The 27,500-nt window shown below is 36.8% G+C and overlaps 1 protein-coding gene across 13 annotated transcripts in view; it reads left to right on the top strand.

Annotated features, from left to right (window-relative positions):
- LMO3 (LIM domain only 3 (rhombotin-like 2)) overlaps nt 1–27,500 on the top strand; it is a 63,407-nt gene that overhangs the window by 364 nt on the left and 35,543 nt on the right. The window contains exons 1-3 of one of the 13 annotated variants that reach the window (XM_011975441.1): nt 1,937–2,310; nt 4,090–4,156; nt 9,376–9,589. In XM_011975441.1, the coding sequence (XP_011830831.1) occupies nt 9,384–9,589 (206 nt within the window). In that variant the 5' untranslated portion in view covers nt 1,937–2,310; nt 4,090–4,156; nt 9,376–9,383. Of the gene's footprint in view, nt 1; nt 505–1,936; nt 2,311–2,841; nt 2,939–2,989; nt 4,157–4,244; nt 4,455–4,841; nt 5,357–8,053; nt 8,234–9,375; nt 9,590–27,500 lie in introns of those variants that run through there. The other 12 variants (XM_011975447.1, XM_011975445.1, XM_011975442.1 and 9 more) reach the window with 12 other exon arrangements.

Below are 27,500 nucleotides of genomic sequence, written 5' to 3'. Positions count from 1 at the left end.
CTGCTAACTAGGGACCTGGCGAGGTGTTTAAATACTGGAGGAGCAGCTCTGGCCCACTCAGGTTTTGTATGCAGTTCGGGAAGAAAGTGAGAAAGGCAGAGGCACGTAAGAAAGACGGGAAGGCTGAAGCAGAGGTTTCTTTCATTTGTGTTGCTGAATTTCGAAGAGTGATGGTGGGAGTGTGTGTGGTGGGGACAATATCAACCTCATCCTTCCCTTGACCAAGACCTTTCACTGCTCCTGGACTTTCAGGGTGTGCTCTCCTTTGCCTCCCCCCACAACCTGTCTGCTGCCCTAAAAAAAAAAAAATTAAAAAAAAAAAAAAGACGGCAACCTAACCGGAGCATCTCTGGGACGCCACAGAAATCATTACTGAACACCCGCACACAAAAGTAATCTGTGAGGTGTGTTTTAAAGAAAGAAACAGCTGAAAACTTGAAGACGTGTTTAGAAATATACATATATATACACTATTTTCTTGTGGGAGATCTCCTTTGGGCAAAGGTAAGTAGTATATATCTAATCACCCCCTCAGCACCCTCCTCCACCCCATTTTGTCATTCCCCTCCCCTTTTCCCCTCATCAAGGTATCACAATATAAGACCCCTGAAGAAGACAGTCTGCCTTTTTTTTTTCCTTTAATAAGTGTTGGGGTGGGGGCTGGATGAAGTAAATTCTCTCATCAAAGGTCTGATGATGAGTTGCAGAAAGAGGGCACAGGCAAAAGGTAATCGGACCAAGAAGATCTGGCTCTTTATGGCAATCCTTTCGCAAAGATTTCCAAAGGATCTGTAATTAAACTGGGTAGTTTACTCTCAGGAAATGAAGAAACTGCTTGCCTGGCTGGATCCAACCTTTAGCTTGGCTGAGTAAACAAAAGCACAAATTCTTCTTTCACTTTTTCCCTCGCGGGAGGGGTGAGACTTTGGGGTTGGGGGGAGCCAGCAAAACAGGGGGTTTGCTGAGGGTTAATGGTGTTTTTCGCAAAGTGTCAGCAGAAGATGATTAAATTCCACCTCTTGTTCACCAGATCACTTTGTGTGCACTTGTATATTTCATTGTCGGCAACCGCTGATGATCACATCTGTGCAGTACATTAAGTGGCAAGCCTCTTCATCTGCACGGGGTTTTTCTGATGATTTTTTCTGTGAATAATTCATATGATTATGAAGAGAAAAACTGCTATTTTCTATCTCTCTCTCTTCTGTAGCACAGATTAAAAAAAATCTTGCTGTAAATTGCGTGATTGGGGAGATAGCCTGCTTTCAAATAATTTAATTCATGACAAAACCTAATTACTGTCAGGTAATACCCTGTCAGCTTTAATGCATTTCATCAGTCATAATGAAAAGAAGAGCATTTTATGACCCATCTAATTATCATTACATTTTAGGGGAAAATGAATGGCATGGAGCTGAATGTTAACTATTCCATTTTATTCCTTTACACATGTGGTTTGGCATATTATTCACTAAGTTCCTCTCTCTCACTCTCTCTCTCTCTCACTGTCTCTCTCTCTCTCTCTCCTCTGTCTGTCTCTCTCTCTCTCCCCCTTGCTTGCCAGTATTACTTGCTTGTAAGTGTGGGGGAAATGGTAAAATTGAGAGGAAAAGGAAGATTGGGGAAAAAGGAAGGGGGTGGGATGCAATTAGAGATCTGGGTGTTTGTCCCTTAAAAAAAGGTGACAAAGTGGTTTATGTCTTTGCAGGTTGGTGTTGATATCAGGAATCTTACTGCCACAGTCCAAATAGAGTACTAATTACTGCGAATGATGTCACCGTAGGCAGAGGAATAATCCCATCATTTAATTAGTTGAATGATTTAAACAAAGATTTGCATAGATGCACTAATCAGTTGCCATGAATTACAGAGCAGCAGTTGCCAGCGAGGGGTAACAGATCATACAGTTGGAGGGAAAAAAAATCTCATCTCCTTGAACATAATTAATTTAATTGTCCTCATTAGCTGTACCATTTGTTTTGATTTTATTTCTCCCTTTCCCCACACATACTTCTCCCTCCCTCCCTCTTTTCTTCTTCTCAGTGCATTGGCTGAGACAGTGCGCACGAGACACACACACATGCACGCACACACACATACACACACACTCACACATACTGGGGTGTTTTCAGAGTGGCTCTAGCAGAGAGGTGGGGTAGAACAGCAGGGAGCTGTGCGGATGGGTGAAGTGCATGTATGCCTGCCTAGACGGGCCAGAAAAGCCAAACTTAAGAAATCTGCCTATGTACAGAACAAGTCAACTAAGGGGTTCTCATTACTCTACCGTCTCTGAATATCGTTATTTTTCAGGTTAGTTCTGAGTTTTGTTGCTTTTTGAACGGAGAGGAAAGCAAACCACAGGCTATTTTATTATGAGTCTTCAAAAGGGAGGGGGTAAAAACTAGTTATCAATGTTGTGCCTTTATTCTTTATGGAGACAAACAAAATTTAGCTTAAATACTCATGGGGGGTGGTTTGATTTTTTAAAAAACTAGAACTAGATTAAAACTGATGGTGAAGAGAAGAAAAAAGTTTTTTGTAGCTCAACAATTGAATATTTCTTGGCTCTTAAACATTTCAGTGAGTGTCATTCAAACGTGGACCATTTTTAAGCTTGACCTCTGACGAAGCTTTGTAAAATCTGGTGAGGTACTTTATGAGCAACCCAAAGAGAGGGTGACTTTGAAGTTTGAAAACTTAGAAAAATAATAAGGCATTTTAAAGCTACCGGTGGCCTTTATAGATGCCAAGTAAAGTTAAGAGGAGAGGAGGTTAGAAATAGTTGAAGAAAAAAAAAATCTGTTAAGGCCTTAAAACAAGCCTGTGAAGACAAAGCGGTAGTGGTGGAGAAACTATGGTTCTTTGACCAAGTTAGTCCTGAAAACATGTTTCTCAGTGCTCTTGGCTGTTTTTCATTGGAGCGTGTGAGTTTTAAATAGTAAGGAATTCAAGTAATTGCAGGAAGTGTGTTTGGGGTGGTGGTGGTGGGGGTCAGCATTAGTGAATGGAGAACAAGTTCACAGTTTGGGTCTTGGGCCATTAGAGGAAGGGAGGAAGGGAGGAAGGCGAGTGTGTGTGTGATCCCAGAATCAGGCTTGTGTGGCGGACTTGCGGAGCAGCGACTTCAGAGAGTTCATGAATGGAAGTCACAGAGAGACCAGCAACTGCAGCCACCTCCAGACATTTCTTAAAGGTTGTGTGCTTTTCCAGGGTATGATGGTAGCAGTTTGATTCTCTTGCTTTTATTTTAATTTCCATAATTGGTAGCTTCAGAAATGGCTTTGGAAGGCAATTTGCTTTAAATGTAGCCACCTATTCCAAAATGCCCTGGTTATTTTAGGAACCCTACCCTTTTCCTCCGGAGCCCTCTCGCTGGAGTTCTTCTTTTGGACGGGTCCAGGAGGTAGGGTCCTTCCTCAGTCGACTCCTGCAGAGGTCACATTTTGTGTGCGGGTTTGTCCCCAGCGTTTGTGAGTAGCATATGCATGTGGTTGTGCTGACTGCACTCGCAGGCTTGTAAATTTTCACCCTGGGAAATTAGCAACAAAGCCCGATCTGTCTCGTGGCTGCTTTGCACTTTCCGAGGGCGGCTGTACTTGACTGAGCTGCAGAACAGGCACACGAGAGCGAGCGAGGGAGCCAGCGAGAGAGGGAGGGAGAGAAGGAAAGAAGAGGGGAGGGGTGGGGGCGAGAGGTAAATAGTCTTAAATCGGAAGGGAGCTGCTTCTCTGTGGTCTTGACAAGCGCTGCCTGGGCTCTGCCGGCTCAGTAATAACTGAGTGACCTTTTCTTTGGCTGTATTATGTCTGGCTGGGAAGGGATTGCATTTTGCAGCTGAGAGCCGGAGCTTCCTTCAGCTCGGCTCCTCGCACGCTGCTGGGGTAAGTTGTCTTGAACCAGGACGGAGAGAGACAGCCTCGGACTGCAGTTGCCTAAAAGGAGGACACCTGTGGCTCAGATGCGGTCAACACCATTACTTGGCGGATCCTTGAGGACCTCATTATTTTAAACTTAAAAAAAATAGACATTCCCTCCCCCGTCTTTTTTTTTTTTTTTTCCAAACAATGCTTCTTTTTGACCTTTCCCAAGGAGAAGCGCTACAAAGCAGCCACTGTGCTTACTGAACGGCCTCCCCCTGTATCGCTTAATTGAGAAGGTAAGTGCAGCAACTGTGTACACACGCGTCGGCTTATTTGTGGTGTGTGTGTCTGCGGGTGCGCGCGTGCGTGTGCGGATGTGGGTATTTTTTTCTTCCCCAGCCTCTGCTAATGAGGCATAAACTGGAGCTGCAACCCAGCTCCGCACTGCAACTTTCACTCGGGCTGCAGCTCTACTGAGACGGTTTTGTTTAAATCATGTGAGGCTTCATTATTTTTATGATGAGACATGAAATAGATGCAGGCGGAAGATGTTGATGGAAGGAGGGAGAGCGGCTGCGGCGCGGAACGTCTCAAGTACGACTCGAGTGGATAATAGTCAAAGTTCACCATGAACTGCAGTATTTCCACACCCCTGACTCCCGGGGAGAGAGGGGCAGGGAGAGTTTGGAATTAGGAAGTGTTTGCTCCCAGCCCATAGGAAAAGAATTCAGTCCTGGGTGGGTTTCCGGACCCCTCCCCCTTACTTGCTGGAATTCATGACCCCCCACTTCATAAAGAGTTGAAATTACAATCTTTTGGTCCTTGTTGACACTTCTGCCTCTCTCCACGCAGCCATAATAACAAAATGTTGTTCCTTTGCCATGGAAAAGTGGCTGTGTGTGGGGATGGGGGCGGCGGGGGGCGGGGGCGGGTAGGGGCAGAAGTAGCCAGAACAGGGAAGGTCCCTGGACCAAGGTGCCTATGTCCTAATAGGTTGAGATTCAAACTGATGCAGCACATTTTTTACGGGGACTACCCAGATTGCTGTTATGAAATACAAGTCAGATTTATGATCTTTTTCATATTGAACATGATATGCTATGCTAACGCTGCATGTGACAGTTTAATCAAATCCATTTGTTACCAGGAAGCTAAAAGGGGCCGCTGGGATTTTAGGATTACGGGCAGAGTTAGGGAAGCATGTGGCTTTGTCATTCGCCATCATTTTGCACACTGCGAGGGGCTCCGTGTGTGCGCCCTGTCTTGTCTGGCCGTCCTCATCCCTTCCCCCACCCCCTGCCGCCAATCCGACCCGCTCCCAAAGTGGCTTCACAATAGTCGGTCCTCGGCGGTGTAGGCTGCGCACCAGGTCCACACTTAAGCGAAATCAAGGAGACCCCCTTCTACTTCTACCTTTGGGCTTGGTGCTCAATGCGAAGCTGCTGCAACTCAGGCACGCCTAAGTCAACTCATGCAGAAAAAGGAGAAAAGTTTTGGTAAGGTTACAATCTATCATAGATGCACTTTGCCGGCGCTCTGCACTCTTGGCTGCTCAAAAGCCTTTCTGCTCTTCCGCTGCTTTTGTGTCTTTCTGAAAGAACCGAAATATTATTGTTGTAACTGCTTTGAAAGACTGCTGCTTAAACCAATTAATCTTGCTAGATGCAACAAATACTGCTACATTCTTTGCAAACCATCCCTGTGTGGCTGCAAAGACACAACCACAAAAGGCTGGAGCGTAAACTCCGCAAGGGATTCTTTGTTAGAGTGTATGTATGTTTCTTATTTTTTTTTTTTTTTTATTTTGCATGTGAGCTGCATCAAAATTGAACTCAGTCTTGCAAATCTCTTGTTGGCCTTTGCCAAGCACTAGCACTTTGCTGCCATGGTAACTGTAATTAAACTGATAAGAGTGGAAAAATGTCAGTATCTCTGAGCCTTGCAGCTGCATTGGAGAAAAAGGGAATCAAATTGGTTCCCAGCTCCATTGCTCAAAAAGGGGAGGGGGGGGTGAAGGGTAGGGAGGGGGGCTGGGAGTTGAAGGGGCAGAACAGAGTTAAGCAGCTCCAGTGCCTGAGATCTGGGGACATCTATTTGCATTGTTGTCCCTTAGGGGGCTGCAGCCTGTAGGGATGCTCTGGGCCAGTGAACAGAGAGAAACAAGCTTTTAGGCCCAATCCAGTTTTCCAACCTGTGTTGGGGGCTGGGAAGAGGATGAAGATGGGCAGGAGGAAAATCTTTTGTCTGTTGCCTCTTGGCAATCGAATGGCCATGTTGGCCAAATTCTTTTAATCTGTGTCAATGCTCCCAGCTGCAGAACCTGCATTCCCATTTTAGCATCTTTCTGAAGCACCTCATCTCCTCCAATCCCCTTTATGTATTCCCTCTTCCTCTTTCCTCTCCCAAATTGTTCTCTGTGAATTTCCCGACAGGGACAAAAATGTTTTCTATTCACTCTGTGTAGTTAGTCCAAAAATGTAAGACTGTGTCTAAGGGCTGCAAATCTTTCATTATTATTATTATTATTTTTTAAACCCCTGTGTGTTGTGCAGTTGTGGTTACTTTGTTGTGTTAACTACTGAAGCTGAGACTGTGCGGATGAATGGCACAGAACAAGGGAACATAATGGAGGCAATCAACCGTTAGGCCGCCTCACAATGCAATCCAGGCAATTAAAAGCTCACCAGAGTTTAAATGAAATGGTTCTACTTATTTCTGCACACCACACTGCACAGGCTATTATTTATGTCTTTTTTTTAATTATGATTTCCCTTAAACTGTCAAATAACTCAGAATGGCAGGGTCTCAGAGGCAATAAGAATTTCCCTCAGAACAATTTACATGCCAATCTAAAACTAGTTATGAGTTCTGATGTGCTATGAGCAACTTGTGAAATGTTTCTTAGCTAAGAACACATAACTCTACCCAGACATGTTCTTCTGGAAGAAGAGGGGAGGCCGCGGACTGCTTTATGCCTTTTAAGTACACGGTAACATGGTGACTACAAAATAGTTCTTTCGCTACAATTGTTAACTTGCATGGAATTCAAGGGATTCCATTTTCAAGAGAAATGCCATGATGTTCTCTAAAAGAAGGTACCAGGGTGGAGTGTAAAATATCAAACTCCTTTTATGCCTAAGGCCAAACAGAATGTAAGAGTTTCAAATATTAATTGGCCTCTGAGTGCTAAATTAAAATGTCAACACAACAAAAACATTTTGTGAAGACAAGTAGGGTAGTGTTACTTGTGCCAAATGTTGGTATCCCCTGTCTTGGTTGCAAAGCATTTTGAATAAAATAACTGACCTTGTATGCTTGATGGTAGAAACACAACTATGGGAAATATAGCTTAGCTGCTACTAAGAAGGTTTTGCTGGGATTTTTTTTTTTTTTTGATTTTTCATCTTTGAGACTTGTGATAAATAAAAATAATAGCCTTATAAATTTAATAGAATGGCCATTAATTAGGATGGCTTAATTAGAATGGCTTCTCTTAATATTTATTATCTAGATGTTTTCAGTAACACCATCCAGAATTTCACTGAGTAAATCAAAACTTCCCCCTCCCCACAGATACATGGTTAATAGGCACTTGGGTCTGTTGTTCACTGTAATTAATGTGATTCATTCCTTGTGGAACCTTGCTAGAAGAGGATAACTAGTTCTGATCAAAGAAACTTCATTTGTTAGAAGTTCTAGAGAGTGAGATTTAGCAGAGCTATCAAGGGTTATGATTAATCTGCACTAGGCCCTTAGCTCCTTCAAAGGAAAGGCACAGAAAGCAGGCTATAGGGATACCACCTGCTCTTCTTACAAATCCAGCTGTTAGTCTGCAGCTCCGGTGACTACAGCTATGCTTATGATGCAGAAAGAAAGAACAGCTACTCTGCTTTATATCCTGCCATTCCCTACCCAACTCTACCAGACAAGTTATTTTCTAATGAAAGTTCAACATCCTAACAATATTTTGTGCAACTCATGTATTATTTGTAGTTAGAAAAGTTATTCTGCTCTGCGGATGCCTTGATGTCTCTCACCAGTGCGATTATTTTTTTAAAAAAAAGGTTGTGAAGGTTGTGAGGGGGGTGAAGACTTCATCATCAGGTATCAGAGGAACCTGGAGGAGGTTTAGCTGTTCGGGAGAAGGAAAATGCACAAAAATGCAGATTCTAGCTTGGCATTTCTTTTCCTATAATGCATGCACATTTTGGTGTTTTGTATCCTTCTAAATGCAAGTTTAAAACTTTATGCCTAGGAGAGCAAACATAATGCAGCAGAGGGGTCTCTGGACTGCAAGAAGGCCATTTGGCCAGAGACTATAGCGTAACTGTCTTTCAGCTTTGAGCAAGTATCTGAACCTCTCTTGGGCCTCTGTAACATAATTTGTAAAATGAGGGAATTTGGAATTGATGATGTCTGCAGTACTTTATAGTGCTTAAAATGAGTTACTTGATAAATATGAGGCACTGGATAGTTGGTCCAGCTTCTTGCTAAAGCTGGGTGTTTAATACCTAGGAAATAAGAAGACACTCAAGGTGAATATCCATTCATTCAAAAGATTTCAATCAAACTGTAAAACCCATAGAATCCAGCTGGATTCCTTATTTATGATAGATTTATATCTTTAAAATATATAAATGTGCCTATGTTTAGCATTGTATACATATAATATGTATATATTTATATATGTATAATTGTATATATATTTAGATCTGGCCATCTATTGTTTTTTCTTTATCAAACAAATAATTTTGTATGTTTATGGTAATAAATGGTATAATCATATATTTTAGGTTTACATAAAGCCATAGAGTATATAGTTAAGTAATCTGCCGTTAATATAGGTGCTGACTGATGCTTGTGAGTATAAATATTATATTTGAACACAATGAATACTTTGAAATATCAAGGACATAGAAGGAAGTATTTGGAAGCAAGCAAGCAATACAGGATTGGTGAGCTTTTCGGGTAGCTGTTCTGTGTACTTAACTATAAACACCTCTACTGCTGAATAAGGTTAGTGTAATCCCATACCAGGTGCACTCTCCTTCCACCGTCAAGCACATATTAAGTGAAATTTTTAAACAGTTAAGCAAAACTCATATTTTTACTTCTATGGACTGTGCATAGATTAATTTGTTAAATAACTTTCTTTCAGATCGTCATTTACTCACATTTTCTTTCTAAAGGAACTGCTCTATGGGGAGAATGAAGATACTATAAAATTATTTAATGTTCTTGAACTTCATATTTATAATGTCAATTTACTATGATAACATGAATTTATTATTACCACTTGGCATGCATAACTTTATGAATGATTTAATAAGCACTTGATAAAGTTTGAGACTTTTTGCTTCCAAAATCTAGTTTGATTTCAGTATAGCCCTAAACAAGAAAAGCTAGCACTCCTAGAATAAGGAAATATTAAATATTTAACTTGTTTGAGGTCTTTTGACATCTTTTTATTCGTCTAGTAGTCTCAGCTCTCTTTTTTGCTTTTGTCTTCCTTCAGGTATACAAATGCTCTCAGTCCAGCCAGACACCAAGCCGAAAGGTTGTGCTGGCTGCAACCGAAAGATCAAGGACCGGTATCTTCTAAAGGCACTGGACAAATACTGGCATGAAGACTGCCTGAAGTGTGCCTGCTGTGACTGTCGCTTGGGAGAGGTGGGCTCCACCCTGTACACTAAAGCTAATCTTATCCTTTGTCGCAGAGACTATCTGAGGTAGGAATTATCCTTGCACACCAGTGGTGACTGGATGCCTTTTAAAGTACTTTTGTAAGTGTATTTTTTGTTTGCTTGTTTCATTTCCTTACTGCCGGCTTATATTCCTAAAAGAAGTTGACCTGTCAGCCTTCAAAGCATTGCCCTGTGTGTGTTACTCAAATTAATGCTTAAGGAACAGCCAACAAACCACAATATTTAAAGTATTTCAATTTGGCTTGCCTGCACACTCAGGCAATTGGTTATGGCACTGCCTATATTGAAACTGCCAGTTAATGTCAAGGATGTATTTGGTAGAAATCAGCATTCAGGTTGATTTATTTATTTTTGCCTTTTTTTTTTTTTTTTTTTTTGGAGCTTAAGGAGGAATGGTGCTGAGCATAGCACAAAGATATTAATCAGCCATTTGGCAAAATATCTTAACTCTTTATTTTTAAAAAGTTCAAGTTGAAAAAAAAATGGACTGTATAAGAGTTTAATTGATGCTTCTTAGTTGGACCTGAATTTATTCTTCTAAAGTTACTCAGCTCTCTTTTCTGTTTCAGGCTTGTCAGAGGAAGTCAGGTGCATGTCCTTGACTAATATTTATTAATGCATTTATTGTAGAGTTTTGAAAACTTTCCCCAAGTGTAAATACATCTTCCCCCCGCCCCACCCCATGACATTCTAAACGATAATCTCAAAAATACAACTAAGCAATTGAAGTGCCTCAGACTTGCCAGTAGTTTTATGGATAATAACAAAGTAAAGACCTCCATCATTATGGGAAAATGACAGCCACTCTCCAACCTGTAAACATCTGAACGCTTTCAGGACAAGGCAGGTGTTCTTGGTTATGAAGCTATGAAGCCGACTAAAGTTTTTGTTTTCTAGCATTAAGTACTCAACACAGAACTTCTGCTGAGGAAAAATTATTTTGCTTTTCAGACAACTTTGCGACTTACTTCAGCTGAAAATTACTTATATTAATAAAGCAGGATCTATCAAATTAGAGAAATGATATATGGCATCATTGGGGTTTTCATATTTAATACAATTAATCATTTTTCTGGTTTGACGTTAAGCGATTTATTTGGAATTTTTCCCTTATGACAAAATGTATCAATCAACGGTAACTCCTTTAGTACCTTGGTCTTTTGGTAGGTGTTTTCTAGGCAATCTGGTCCTTCTTAGTATATAATTCAGCTATTTTCAGTCAGATCCAATCTTTAGATATAAAAATATATCATTTGATTAATGATAGTTACAAGAGGGTGAAAGCAGTACTGTTTATCAGATTCTACTCTTTCTCGCTCTTAGGACGGCCTCGTCTGACAGCCTCCTGACTAATTATGACCACTTGTTACTACTTCTCTGTGTTCCAAGTGCGTAAAACACATGCAAGGTGCCAACAATGAGAAGTCACTCTCTCCAGCCAGGATTTCCCTCATTGTGTTGGCACAACTAATCAAAATTAATGTATAATGTTCATTCTTTTAGAACTCTCCAGTCTTTGAACTCTTCTCTTTGAAATAAAAATTTCTCTTCTGCTCGTTGTGAATTAGAGCCTCATTTCCACATAAAGCATTTGTATTTGCTTTTAGTGATTTAATACTGCTTTTTAGTTTGCTTCATTGGTACTAACCAATAGTCATAGCTTTTTGACTCCTTTTGACTTTTACATTTGTAATTTCAGTATCTCAAGTGGATTTATGTTACCATTTCAAATAAGGAATTTATATAGCCCAGGCAATGTTAAGCTTTTTTAATAAACCAAAGGACAAAACTTAAGTAAACTGGAAAGAATGTCCACTGAAATATCTGGGGTTTTTGAAAACCAAAAATAAAAATTTGCCAAGGAAATACCTATATTGTGAGTATAACATGCTTTGTAGCTGTCAGCATGGTATTGAGCAGAGACAGTAATCTTAGACTTGTTTTGTTTTATTTTTCCTTGTGGTAGTAAAAATGTATGATTTTAAACTGGTATTTAATAGTCTCAAGTGTTTTGCTAAAATGCATTTATCAAAAATAGTTTTCATATCAGAAGTTTTTATATCTCTATAAGAGTGAGTGTATGTGGCTTTTTGTAGAATAACTTTTAGTTACCCTCTGATAGGCTCAAACTTTTAATGCTAGTTAACTTATTAAACGTATATAATATTATTTCAAATATAAACTCTGGTCCTGATTGCCAATATATTCATTTCTCAGAGTACAATTTCCTCTTAAATTGGTCATTACCACATTAATGGCCAGTTGTTATGTTAACAGCCTAAGGGTTGTTAACATTTCAAACTAAGTTGTTAACAGCAATCTTATCCCTTATTTAAACTGAAGGTTTGTTGTATATAATGTGACTTATTTGGCAACTTCATCAACACTTAAAATTGCAGAAGTGAAATGGAGAATTGGTGTGTGTAAAACACTGTGTTACGTGTTATAGATTATGCCGCAGATGTGGTATTTAGTTTTATGTGGAAAGCATGTGTCTCAGTGAAATTGTGTAGATGTTCAACAGCATATGTCTCTGACTGGCAAATTAAAATAGTCTGATTCTGTATGTTAAATCAACAAATACAGTCAAGCAGATTTTATTTACAAATTAATTTCTTTGATTATGTATAAATAGTTGTCCAAAAATGTTTATTAAATGCTTACTGTATGAGAGGCATGATTTCAGGCAATGGGTGAAATTAGCTAAAGGGAAAAGGGAGGTACACCTAAAATTCTTCCTATCTATTTATTTAATTACATAGAATCTGTAATATAATCAGTGAACAAGTAATATTCTGTGGTTAGTTTCCTGAGCTTTAAAAGTAATTTTTCTCATTTTCCTCCAAATTCAGCATACTTTAAGTTCTATTTTAAAAGTTGTTTTATTTTTGGCCCTTGGATATTATGTAATTTCTCTGAGGCACGAAACTGAACATAAATAGCTTACGTATTTATATTTCATGTCTAAATTATTAAGAACATAAGTAAGAATAAGGAAAGTAATAAAATAGTAATTTGCCTGTCCACATAAATTGTTGGTTACAAGTATTGTCCTGGGCCAGATAATTTTTTACATACAGTGAAAAGTAAAATATTTTTGCCAATTACATCTAGCTTCTTAATACACTTCTCCCTCCATAAACAGAAAGAAACATTTCTAATTATGAGCAGTGAGTCTTAAAGATTTGTGTTTTATTTGTGTTACTTGGAGTAGTGATAATGATGATGTGACTTGTAAGTTCTTTGAATGATGATTTGAGATATTAAATAATATGAAAATATAACAATTTAGACTGTAAGATATTTTCTTAAGGGTTATAGAAACTATTATTATGGAAAATTTGATGTCTTTCCATTTATTTCTCCTTTATGGCACCAGTAGCTATATTTAAGAGAAAAAGAAAGAAAAATCTTCCACGGTTTGTACACTAAGTATCAAATCTTAACAGTGGAATTTTTTTCACTTTCCAGAACTGGGCTGGCATATCATTCATTTAGCTGTGGAACATAAAATGTACATATCTGATGAGGCAGAATTTGCCCATTTGTGGGATTGCTTTCCTCCTTTGGAAACTCATTAGCTAAAGAAAGAGAAGGACTGACTTTTTAAAACTTCCTCAAACATGTTTCTGACTGAAATTATGAAGTCTACCCAGTCAATATTTATATGCCAGGCAGAACAAGAAATGTATCTGTTAAAAATCTATCCAATGCATTTATAATTATTTTTATTTTTTAAAGATTAACTTACAACAAATTAGATATGGAAGTGTCTTTGTACTTCAAGTTGGAGCTTAAAATTGATACTGTCTAAAGTAGATTAAAAATGACTGTGTAAAAATAGCAAAGTTTTAGTGATGATGTTTAAGGACTCTTATCACTGTGATCTATCAGCCTTATTTCAGTTTGAAAAATAGGAATAAAGTAGCCAGCCAATACATAATCAGCATTTTAGAATTAGGAATTCTACATGCTTTTATTTAATGTTTTGCAGCAAGCATTAAATACAACTAGGAGAAATACCAAAATACTTTCTTTTTCAACTTGAAGGCAATAAAGGATGTCAGAGTGTAACCAGAATTCAACTTCTGGGCAATTTTTTGTTGTTCTTTCTTTGAACCTGCAACTTTTTGTGACATGCTTTAAGCATTAAGTTGATGTAGGCTGTATGTGTCTTGTATCTCTATGAATGATATCTTGCCAGAGTTTATTCAAAGCTGTTTGCTGTGGTATGTGCCATGGAAGCTGCTTATAGCTTTTCCTATATAAGAAGCTGTAAAATGTCTTATATAAAATTTAATGCAATTTGCTATTTTTATATGTGAGGATGATTTGTTTAAAATGAAACTACTGGGAAAGAGTGATGCTTCATGCTTCACCATAGTTGCTAATTAACTAAAATGATTTGAAGCTTGCTATGCTGACTACAAATTTTATATGCTTTAATATAATAATATAATAACTCTAAAAGAGAAAATAAAAATAAAATGCCACATAGAGTGTAAATCTAGCTGTAACTTTATCTCACACTGATCAAACCTAGTGCTTCTAAATTTTTATGTAAGGTCAACTTTAAATTGGTACATAATTATAAGTGTGAAGGTAAATAGGAATATGTTGTTAATATTGTTTTATCTGGCAATTTATAAAACAGATGCTTTTTTAATGTTGGAAACAATATTCATTCTTTTTCCTTTCATTGTCATCTTTTTAATATTAATCATTTGGAAGTATTTTTGCAGGAAAGCAATGTATTCTTATTTGAAAAATCACTTTTTACTGTTCTAAATTCTGAAAGCATAAGCTTTTATATCAAATGGAATTCTACAAATAAGTTTTATTTCTGTAAGCTTCATTTGAGCTTTTAAACCCTATATTATTGTTATAATTTTTATCATATTTAGATGTCTAAGTTAATTTTAGTATTATGAAGTATTTTCACATATGAGCATATTGAACTCCATATCTGTTAAAAAATACTGTTATATTGCTTATAAATTATCTTATTTGCAGCTTTATAAAAAGTTACAATTTTAAGTTCATTTTTCCCTTTATTGTAGAAAAGCATTATAGAATTCTGTTTTAAACATTTTAGTGTTTATACTACTCCTGAACCAATACAAATCAGGAATGATAATTTTTTTTTATAATACTTCAGAACAGTGCCCCTCACTCTGGAAAATATTAGGTGGATCCACACTAGACTTCCTGAGCAACAACTGCCCCCAAACGACTTCTATTAAAAATATTTACTGCACACACAGAATTTCTTCTCATTGGTAAATTCATCTACAATATCTTTCTATCCTTAATTCTATAATGCATTCATTTTCAGTAAATGAGTATTTACTAATAGAGTTATTTTGGTTATGTGGCTTTTTGTTTTAGTTTGTTTTGTAGACTTGAGCTATTTTCACTGGAAATTTCACCACCCCCCAGAGTATTAAAAATATTTTATAATGTTTCTATATCTTTACAGTTTTTTATCTTTTAGTAAGTATGAAATATTTCAGTCAGGATAGTTTTTACACATAAGATGGATAAGTTAGACATACCTGACTTAGCAGAAAAATATTCTGTTTCTACAAGTATATTTAGGATTAAATGCATCTGGAAAAACCTACATTTGAGAATTGCTAAAATTGCTTATTTTGCACTATATAAATACATAGAATTCTGGGAAATAATTTCTATTTTTGGTTACTCTTAGACTATATCAAAGTAAGCCAGCACTTCATTTGTAAACTCACCATTAACTTCCATTAAGTGACTAATAATAAATTTTAATGGTGTGTTTTGACTGCATAAACATAATTTGTTAAGGAATCTCATTTTTAAAATATGCTGAAAGTGGTAATTTTGTAAATGGTTTTGATGAATATATAAATTGTAGAAATGTATTATGTAGTTCCGTTTTCTGCCTCACATAAAAATGAAATAGCCTAAAAAAAGAATTACACCAACCTAAATGACCATTCATGTCCCTTCATTACACTGTGAGGCATTGAAGTCTTATTTTGGTGTTTGGTTTGAAAACATTTTTCCAATTCATATTAGAATGTCTTCTATTATTCAAAGTCATGTACTGCATCCTCATCCCATCTTCTGAAAAAAATAGCCAATGTTTCTCACTTTATCAATAAAAAATACAATATACGAAGTGTAAATGCTGGACAAGATCTGGAAAACAAAGGGAATAAAAATAAAAAGAGCAACACTTTGTTCCATTTGCTAGGTATTTTTATAAAACTGCATTTGTATTCGCCATGTCTCTATAAATGGCCTTTTTCTTTCTCTTTTATTTTTTGTTTAATTGGCTTGTAAAAATTGGTTTATGTATATGATTACTTCTGCTGATACATGGCACTTCCTCTTGTTAAGCATTTGAAGAGGTGTGGATCTATATATATGTATACATGCTGCACATACAGAGATTGGAATCTAAGTAACCTTAGAATGGCCATTACCTTTTGTCATCATTGACTTTAGCCAACAAATCACCATAGCTTGGTAAGCTTTAAAACTTGTAAAATTCAAACACTTGACACCAGCTAATTTATTCTTATAGGATATTTATCAGTCTAAGATGTAAGATAACTTTTGTAAAACTACAGAATGCCTAAATTTATTTCCTTGTGATTTTAATGATCTAATTCTGTTTTTCTTAGCTCTGATGGAGTTTGATACTGCCTGTTCTAGTTCTGTTTTTACTATCATAATATACTTGTTTTGATGATTAACCATGTATTTCCCTTTTCAAAGTGCTTACAAGAAGCTTATTTGGAAGTAGAAGTTTATACTGTGAAGCAAGAAATGTGGCACTTAGATTTTCATTTCTAACTTTAAAACAATTTCCCCCTTTTATTATCAGTATTAATGGATAACTTTTCTCTAAAGGAATTAGGACCTAAGCATATCCTCTTATTATAGTAATCAAACATGTTTCCTATCTTCACAAACTACATCAGCCAACTGTGCATTTGCTTGTGCCATTTTTTGCTTCTGCGCTGTATTATGAAATCTTCTTGATAAACCATTTTCTTCTCCACAGTATTTTTGTAGTTATGTAATGATTCTCTTTTCGCCGAATTCCTTTGCGCTATCATGTTACTGTTTTCTGATGCAAAAATCTCCAGTTGTGGGCTTTACAAGTTTAAAATGAAATCACACTTGAGATGAATAATCATCTTGGAATAGTCAGATCCCTGATTTGAAGTTGGAAAATTAACATTAAGCTGCATGTATTAAGTTAGACTCTAATCAGCATGTGTTGTTATGATTCAATTTAATATTAAAAACTCTCCAACTGGGCTACTGGGAAAATAAAAGACTCTTAGGAATGGAAAGAGTATTTGCAGAAGAGCACACCAAAGCAATAATTTAAGTAAAATTGTTATTACTAATGCAGTGAGGCATCGTCCACATTAAACCCATCCTATTAATAAAAAGAGAAAATCAATTTTAGTAAACATAAATATCAGATATGACAAGGACTAGTAAGCAGGCATGGAACTTCATAAAATGCGCTAATCCTAATGTTTACCAGTAATCCAGATACCACAGAGAAAAAATTAATTCCTGTCTCATTTATGCTGTGGGATCCCAACAAACAACAAGAGAGAAAAGCTAATTTTAGCTGTCATTACTTTACTCCTAGTTTCTAAAACTTTCAGAACAATGTCATGTTTTTATTTTAGCAGTTCTAACAGAGATGCGTATTTACCTGTTTTTGAAATTACTTTATTCTTTTTGTTTTTAAAAGATTCTGAAATCTCTTTAGTAATTATTTTTAATTTTTTTAAAATTTTCCATCTCTAGGATAATGTTTTTTGACATACTGCTCACATTTCACCAAAAACTAGAAGAATCAAGAATGTTACATTTTAAAATACCTTACAACATGGAGCATACCACTTATTTTTTGTTTATCAACTGCTCAATAAAAATATATTCTTACCAATATCTATGTATAAAGATGGTAACATGAGTGGTTTAGTACCTGTTCCTTTACCTGGGTGGATAGGAGTAAGGGAAGTGAATGGAAAAAGCAGTCATAACTTCAAGCAAGTATTCGTTTCAGTGAGCAGGTTATTTGCATTTTACAGGTGAGATGCTCACTTATACTGTGAATATAATTTTAGAGTCCATAAATATTGCATGTGAATATCCACTGAGGAACATTTGTACTTTGGGAGATACAAAGAAATTATAAGTAATTGCATTGCCTTCAAATTTATAAACCAGTATTTTCTGTGACCATTTATTAGGAAAAATATCAGAAAGGTTCTGAGCTAGAAGAATCTCTTCTTTCACAGTACACCCTTGCTGAGAGGCAGCACTGGAGTTTATGTGTGTGATTGCTTGCTTTGCTATCTCTTTAACAGTTTTACAATGAAACCTTTAGTCACTTGACAAATATTTGAGTGCCAATACTTCATTCTTATAAATAATGAATGTGAAATACTATATTTCTAATTAATTTTTTATAATATATAAAGTACAAAGTTATAAATATTTTCTTTTGTGAAGAATGAGCTATCCAGTCTGGGAGAATTGGAAAGAACTTAAGAGCAAGTTATTTTTCAAATTTTCTACACCCGATAAACATAGTCACTATTATTGTCAAATAACTAAGTAGAGTGTAGAAAGAGTTTCACTCCAATTAAGTCCCATGGAACCAATATAGAGAATGACAAGATTTTTTGGTATGATCAGGAAAGATTAGAAAAACTTCTGAAGAAGGGAGGTTATATCTGGACTTTGTAAAAATTATTTCGTAAGTCAGTGGTCCTCTTATAAAAGCTGAGCTTTGAGCTTTATGGGTTATCTTTTGGGTGCAGAGCAAGACAGACTTAGCTTGTAACTTTCACGCTATTTGTATTATTCCATCTCTTATCACAGATATCAGTAAGTTATCAATAATTGACACCCCTTGCAAAATGCTTATCATTCCTTATACAATGGATATCTCTTGCAAAACACTGAATCATCCCCATTCCCATTTTTTTCATTCAAGAAATGTGATTATTCTGTATATTCTAGATACTGTCAAATGCCTTGACATACAGCACTAAATAAAACACAAAAATACCTGCTCCCCTTGTAGAATTTATATTCTACTTAGGGGAAATAGATAATCAACAAGATAAGTATAGGGCATGAAGAGATGCTAAACACAATGAGGAGAAAATGAAGCAGTACAAGAGGTTTGTAGAATTTTGGTTCGTGTGGAGGAGGTGCAGAGGTACAGACAGCCTCACTGAGATGGTGGCTTGAGTAATGACCTGATGAAAGTGAAAGAGCTAGCCATGGTCATGTATGGGAAGGACATTCTGGGTTCAGGAACATCCAGTACAAAGGCCCTGAGGTGGGAGTTTTTCTCATAACGTTTGAAGGACATCACAGATAGTGCAGCTGGGGTGTGTGAGAGCAGGAGGGGCGAGAATGAGGGGTAGCCACTGTGTAGGTCTATGGTATCACCTATCACTGTTGCAACCAAGAATGCCCCATATACATTTCTAAATGTCCCCTAGAAAAGTTATAATACTTCGATTTGAAAACCATTGTAAAGCTTATTCAGTGAAGCAGTTGTGAAATCAATTTCATTTGGGATTATAGAACTCATCTGCTGAATTGAATGAGATTATTTTTCATTTATTATTTACTGGAAGTTTTTTTGAATGTCTTTTTATTTGGGCCTATTGATGACCCTGTGTGATTAAGTGATAATTGTGAAATATGAATTTGAAAATAGGCCTCTGGATTTGGTCACCTGAAAATCTGTTGCCAATCTAAGGGGGATGATATAGTCGCATGTTTGATTTTAAAGTGATGTATCTACATTCATCTATTAATATGGCAAGTGGAATATCTATACATCATAGTATTTCAATGTGAAATACAAGGAAATGCCTATATTGATGAACTAGGACTGCCAACGCAGCATTTATGAGAGTAACATCTTGGCCAAAGATGTTATCAAACTGTCCTGATCACAATGATACTGATTTTTTTTTAATTCTTAGGTAATACAAATTGCAAAGATGTAGATTTTTTCAAAGGCCATTAATTTTCTACTCTTGAAGTCAGCTATTCTAGGTCTGAGGGGTGATTTTCTTGTCTTTTTTTCACTTTTTAAAAGTCAAGTCAAGCCCTATTTAATTGTCTTCTAGTTATAAAACATTTAAGATAACATATTTGCTCTAGTTATGATAAATGTTTCTAAATCCAGCACTTAAAGAAGATACATTAAAGACATATTATTATTTAAAACAATTTAGTGAATTACATTCTTGATGAGACAAATGTTACATGAAAGTTTGTTTATGCTTATATTTCTCACCACTAACCTAACCCACTAACCTTAATCCTAGCTCACTAATGTTAGTTTCACTTCAAGAAGAGCTAAGCATAATCCTCAAAGCCAAAAGTTTAGTATTAATTTCTATTTATAACAGTGGGATTTGTATGTACAAAGTGTCTCTTAAAAATGTTTAAGTTTAAACTTTGGGTACAAATCAAAGTTCTCGAGCTTGTATTTATATTTATAAAATGGGCTGGGATGTCTTCGTGGGTACTTGGCTAAGAAGCTATGCAAGTGTGCTTTGAATCTTACAAGGAGGTACAGGATGAATGGGTGGGCTTTCAGAAACGGTGGCATTTATACTTCATACACAAAAAATCCAACACATACTTTCCAGAAAGCTAGACAGAGATAGTAGCCAAAGAGCTTTACAAGGCTTAATTCCTACTGTGGTCTGCCTCTTGGGGGCTTTTTTCTGTTACAATTTCTAACAGTCCCCCTGTTCTTCCTGGCAGATGCTTTTCTTGTCCAGATTGAGTTGAGGAACCTATATTCCTAATCACTTTGTGACCCTCGTCTTCCAAGGCAGATCAGTTGGAGCTTGATCTTAAAGAAAAGTTGCTTGATCTTGACCTGATAGTTTGCTGGGTGTTTAAATAATCTGAAATAATCTTGTCAGTGATAGTTACTAAACAAACCACTCTCTTTATGATAGAGATCATGTGCTTATTTGATTAAATATGTTACGTGCTTTGTCTTCTTGGTTAGCTCTTGATTTCTGCAGCAACGTAAAAAAGATATAATTTTTCTGGAGATTTTAAATTAATTATTCTTAAATTTTTCCTTCCTAATTTATATGGAGCCTTTCATCTGCACTACAACCTAATTTTTTACTGTGAAATCATAAGTAAAAGCAAAGCCGCAAGCTGATACTGCACTCATAGTAATATGTGCAGTATATTTTAAATGTCTCACCGTGTGTTTCTCATTATTCTACTACATTAGGTATTGCCCCTCCTCCCTCAATGATCATCGGTGGCAGATAACTCATGTATTCCTATTAGGATTGCATTCATCTACTGTTGTTTTAATCTTCTGTGAATATCACTTCATTAAAAAAATAAAAAGTTACATGAGTTCTTGTCACTTCTCTAATACCTTCCAAACTGGGTGAGGTTACATCTAATTCCTAGATCTTAGAGGCATGTCAGGTAGCATCATGGCGAAGTATCCAGATCTGACATCGGCCCCCTTCTGCTACACCCCAGCTTCACGTTCCTAGGCAACTTACTCAACCTCTCCGAGTCTGTTTTCTTCTCTACAAACAGGAATCCTATTCATAAAATAGTTAGGGGTGACAGTGGAACACAGTAGGGAAAGAGCGGTACACATTGGCTGATACTCCTCTGATGTCAGCTTCTGTTGTTATGAAGGGAGAATGGCACTGAGTTACGAAGATAAGGGAGAAATTAAACATGAGGAGAAGATTAAAGAAACAGATTTAGATGAGGTTTAAGAGTGATTAATAATGAAGAATATGAAAGGCTACTAGTATAATAAGATCGTTTACCAACTTTTCATGTACAAAGGAGATGGGTGGAGAAATGTCTAAATACATGCACTTTGTATGGGAAAAAATTCTCAACACTGGAGATTATTGGAATTTGGAATGGATTGTTAAATTAAGATTGTAGTGTGCTTTATATAAATTAGGATGAATTTGGATCTTTGGGAGAATTACTGACAATTCTATTTCCTTTGTAATTGAGGTGATTTTTCTAAAATATCTTATATGCCCATGCTCTCCCTATTTTAGCTTGTAAAAGTTCTATGGCCTTGTAAAGCATTATATTTAATATTCCGTAGAGGAGAATTATATTATAAAATTTTAGGTGGTTTTAGGTTTTCTTTATAGTGTTGATTTTGCATCTTTTTCTCAGGTGGCAAGGAAATTGAATACCAACTTTTTTTACTCATATTATTTTTCACAGTGTTCTCCAAACAATTTGATTATATATATCTTTATTCTTAAAGAAATTTAAGTGCACACCTTCCATTTGTATATATTTATAAATTGTAAATACTTCATTATACATTTTAAAAATCATGAAAACAATGTTTAAAGGAAAAAGTAGAAATTACATGGAAATGCTAATAATTTTTTAAGCATTTCTTGGAGTATTGTACCTTAAATTTGGAGAGCACTATGTCTTAGTAGGTTTTTGTTTGTTTGTTTGTTTTTGTGACGGAATTTCGCTCTTTTTGCCCAGGCTGGAGTGCAATGGCGCGATCTCGGCTCCCTGCAACCTCCGCCTTCTGAGTTCAGGCGATTCTCCTGCCTCAGCCTCTCGAGTAGCTGGTATTACAGGCATGCGCCACCATGCCTGGCTAATTTTGTATTTTTAGTAGAGACAGGGTTTCTCCTTGTTGGTCAGGCTGGTCTTGAACTCCCGACCTCAGGTGATACACCTGCCTCGGCCTCCCAAAGTGCTGGGATTACAGGCATGAGCCACCGTGCCAGGCCTGTCTTAGCAGCTTTTTATGTTTAATTGAAAGTTGTTTGGTAATGATACTTGTGAATAAAAGGGGGAAAATGCCAAAGTTTAGGAAAGAATTCGTAAGAGAAAGACGGGGTAATTATCTGAAAGAAAGGGACTTTTTAAGCATGAATTAATATTCCTTGTTTTGTTCATTTAAAATTAAATCCAGGTTTTCTTTCAGGAGAAATGTAGCAATGCTTGTGGACTTTTTCTAATGCTATACCATAGCTACTGGCAACATTAATATGAGACAAGGTTCCTCTCGCTCTCCCTGAAACCCCCCATTCAGGACACAGTGAGATTTTAGACAGATAAATGCTAAGAGAACCCTGTGTACCAAAGGCAGTGTTTACTGCATGTAATACATATCATTGTTTGTCTCCTGTAGTGAAAAATACTTGTGTCGTGCTGTTAAAATGCACTCCTGACAGACCAGTGCTTGCTATTATAGGGTCCATCGCTTAAAAAAATGATACACTGACAGAAATACAATTTAAGAAAATTTAACACCAAGGGTAGTCAACCATGTAGGCTACTATTAAGGGGCCAAAACTCAAGGCCAGGGGTTTATTTAAAAAAAGAGGCACAGTTTATTTGCTAGTAGTAGGCAAAGTTAAAAGAAAAAAAAAATCGAACTTGACTTTTTTGCTCTCCAGTCTGTAGAAAATTAATGAAAGCAACAGTTCAATAAGATTTTATTGCAGAAATGTTTAAGTGAAACATTTTAAGAATGCCTTGGAATTTTTAAACAGTTACTTACCATTTAGAAAGCTGTAACACTGCAGTGCGTAACAAATTGTTAGCATTGGATCCTAGGCACACCCAGTGATTTTCTTAAAATAGGTAGTCAGAGCTGTTTAATCTGAATCACTTTGTTCATTTCATTTTTGTGTGTGTAGCTTATGAATATATTTGAGATTGACAGGTCACCAGCAATATATTGAGATTGCTGTAATTCGAGATGCAAGCCATTGTCCAAGTACCCTTGTGGGCATAGTTTGGTAGTTAAATGCTTTAGATTTGTAACAAGACCTTTTGAGAAGGAAAATAACCAAATATGAGATGTGACGAGATATGTTGGATTTTTAGAGGAGTACAGAATGTTCTAATGAATAAACTGCTACTGAATGATGATAAAGCATGTGTTTTTAAGCTATCACATGACTCTATTATTAGAGGGGAGAATTCCATGAATTTAGATGAGATGTATTGTCTAATTTTACATTTTAACAACAAATCTGTCATCCGGTAATATTTGATGCCAACTGTGTATGGCTTACGTGTTCCTTCGGGAGAAAGGTTACAAAAGTAATGTAATAAATAATCTGAGCCACAGGAGCTTAGCTCCAGTACCAGAGAAATGGAAAATACCATCTTCTGTGATGGGGGGGTCAAAAGATGTATATCTTGAATTCTCTACCCTGACGGTATAGCCTTATTGCCACGTCCTAGGACAGGCTTTGGGAGGCAAGTGGTCCTGCCAAGAAAGGACATCCAAAGATGAAATGCAGTGTCTTTGCAGACGTCCTCCAGAATTCAGTTGGCCTGAATCTGACAATATTTTACAACAGATTTTTTTCTGTGGATGTGGAAGATAATGCTTAGTGTGAGATTTGTCCACACATATTGTCCAGGGCCTCCATGATTCAGCTGTGTGTTGGAGGACACCCAGAAAGGCTTGCTGTGGAAGATTAGGATCCTCCGCTCTCCTTACCACAGCCATGCAGCGGTTCTCCATTCAAGCACGTGTTTTAGTTGGTTGTTTGTTGTTCCGTATGTGGACTTCATGGTATCATGACATCTTAGCACTCCATGTGTTCTTGCCAGAGATTACAACTTCAAATGCTGCTTTTCCATTCTAACTTTTTAAGGAGTCATCTGAAGGAAATAGTATGTATGGCAGATTACCTGAAAAACTGGATGTTAAACTACTCCTTCTGATAGTTTTTAATTTATCCTTCCCTGTGTCTTTGATTTGACCCCTATTGTTTTGGCCCCTCAAAAATTTTTACGGAATTATACATCAAGGTTTTGCTGTTTTCCTGTGTTGAAGATTTTCATTAACAGCTGCAAAAACATCAGTGTCCTAAGGATGCTACTGGGGACTTTGTTTACTGTATCACACAATGTCCTCCTGCCTCACTGGTGAAATTTCGCCCAGATCTTAGACATAAGCAAGATTTCTGAGACTATAAATGATTAAATGATGTTTTTCTTGGGCCTGTGAATCATGTACTTGTTTATATTTTCCCTCTTTCTTTGTTTCCTGGGAAGCCCAGATCAAACTTATTTTCTAACAATTGTTTAGAAGTGTATATGTTAATTGATTCTCCAAACTTTTGTAATTTCTCACCCGTATTTTCATTTTTATTATTATATTTGGAGCTGTTTACATCACCTGAGGATTATTTTTGGCATCATTCAAATGAAATCACTTAAATAATTGGAATGGGTAGACTTCAGCGGAAAGAAAATACAGGTGGGAACATAGGGCCTGATGCATGAGAGCTGCTCAGATAGCTGAGTGAAACGGGAGATTGTGATGCAATGAGTTTTCTAATCTGCAATTAGATGTAAAATTAGGTGAATTTGAATAATATTTGGGAACAATATTTGAAACAACATTGATGCTCACTATGTAGGATGAAGATGGTAGCAAATATAACCTTTAGTATAGGTTAATATTAATCTTTGTAGCCAAGTGATTGTTTAGCATAAAGTTAATCTACTTTTTAAAAATATATACACAAATATGCAAATCCTTTTTCTTGACGCAGTAATCAATAACTTGTTTTCTACCATGATACTTGAATGTAAATAAAATAGGCTGAATTATTCATCTTGTCAAGGGCTAAGACAGGAATTACAAACTCAAATGCCTCCAGGTTCCAGGGTCTGGCAGGAAAAATAATGTTGTGAACTGGGGTTTGCATGCCCCACCCAAAGGGGGAAGACATGACTTAATTCCAGCACACTGTACGAATGTGGGCCTAATGTGGCTGATTTTTCTGGATAAACCACATTTTTTTTTCTAGATATTTCAGTAAAATCTCTTGTATATAAGACATTGGCAACTAATTCTAATGTGGTACACAGCTACTAGTATGTAACTTTTGGTCAGAATCATAAAATTCTAGTTTCAGATAACTGATCAGGCCCTTTAATATGCAGTTTGCTAAGGTGTTTGAAAATGTTTCCTCGCATCCTGAATTCTTGAAGAGGGGATCCCAGCCCTTCATCCAATGTATACCAGTTTTACTCCTGCTTCAGAAATCTCCTGGGAGCTTTCAGCCTAACAAGGAACCTTGGCACTGCTTTGTGAAGCGAGAAGCTGCCCATCCTGAGAAAAGAAATCTCTTGCTGTTTCTTGAACTTCATGGCAGCCATTACAATTTGTTTGGACTTAAGTGGGATGTTTTCTGGGACCCTCACTATGCCAGATCTAAGACATTTGAGGCCGCCCACCTCTAAACAGGCCTCTTAACCTGATAATTTTCCATTCCTGAATGCAAGGCAAATCCGCCCCCACCACTCCTCCACTCACCAATGTTAATCTAAAACTTCTCTTGTTTCCATTCCTTTCCTCATTCTCTGTATATTTCTGCTGTTACCTTCACTCAACACTTTTCCACTGGGTCCTCCAGAAACATCATGTCCTTGTCAGTAACTTTTGCTATGTCCACAATCTTTTGGTCAGATGCTTTTCCCATCTAAATACTGTTTTAACTGAATTTCATCTGTTACCTTACCTGAAACTTGCCTCTCCTTTAAGGAGGCAACTTTTCTGTCAGCTGTCAACAGGGGCAAGGTACTACATACTCATGTAAATCCCACATTCCATGAAGCCAAGAGGAGAAACTGGTAGTCTTAAATACACACGACTCTCCCCACTCACTAATAAAAAATGCATCTTCCAGCAAAACTCATACATCCAATTATACTACATTTTACCCCTTCTCACTGCTGTCATTTCCCTCTTACCATAATTCTAGGAGATTCTAAAAGGCTTAGAGCTGACTCATTTGAAACCAAGCCCTAACTTGTTGAACCTCCTTGACCCTACTGAACATCAGTGCACCATCCCAGAATTATATACAGTGTCTTTTCCTTATGGAAAAGTATTTCATCTCGGAAATCTTAAACTCCACACTGTAGTCCTGTTTCACTTGTAATAGCACTGATCTTTGATTTCAGACATTCAGTTCTCCTGTCATGTTTCTTCTCCTAATTTGGTCAAATCTTTGAGGCTTCTATCTTTCCTGCCCAGTATGAACCCAACTGTCGATCAGGCAAGTCCCTTTCACTTCCATCCTCTGTGTCTCCTCCCATGCCTGTACTAGCTCAGTTTTCACCTCTGCTCCAGTCTAACAAATTGCCATGGGTATGCCACCCTTTTTTAATCCATTCCTACAGTGTGGCTAAGCATTCCTAGAAACAAGCATATAACATACAGATTGATACTCCCTGCTGTTTTATATCAGGTTTGATATAAATCAGCCTCTTACATTTTATCTACTTTTCCATTTATCTTTAATTTCTCTTATCCCATCTATGTGAACGAGATCTTCCTATTCCTTCTAAGGCCAATTTTATGTCCTTGGCTCCATTCCCTCCAGTATTCTGTGTGTGTTCATTTTATGAGGTATCTTGTTTTTCTTCAGTCTTTAGTATCTTCTTTTCTGCAATTACTTGACTGTCAACATATGGCTGTACTCAAGATTTTTCTCTTCTGAAAAAAATATTCTTTATCCCTCAAATTTATGTTAGTGTTATCAATTCCTCTATTGTCTAATTTTTTTTGAAAAAAAAAAAGAATAGTCTGTTGTTGTCATCCATACTCCCTCAACCTCCTTTGCGCTCCTTACCCACTTGTGATCTGGCTTCTGTCTCTCACCACTCTGCTGATACTGCTGTTACTGACATCCAACTGCTAAAGCCAATGGGCATCTTATCAGGGATCATCTTACAGTCTCTCTTCTCTTTTAATAGTGTTGATCATTTCTTCTCTTTAAAAGCTCTCTACTGTCTTGGATGCTGTGACCCTACATAGTTTAGTTTTTTTGTTTTTGTTTTTTTGGCTTTTTTTTTTTTT

This window comes from Mandrillus leucophaeus, unplaced genomic scaffold, assembly GCF_000951045.1.
Source record: "Mandrillus leucophaeus isolate KB7577 unplaced genomic scaffold, Mleu.le_1.0 Scaffold156, whole genome shotgun sequence".
Taxonomy (NCBI): Eukaryota; Metazoa; Chordata; class Mammalia; order Primates; family Cercopithecidae; genus Mandrillus; species Mandrillus leucophaeus.
Note: the sequence above shows the minus strand (reverse complement) of the source record. Positions and strands in the feature narration are given on the sequence as shown.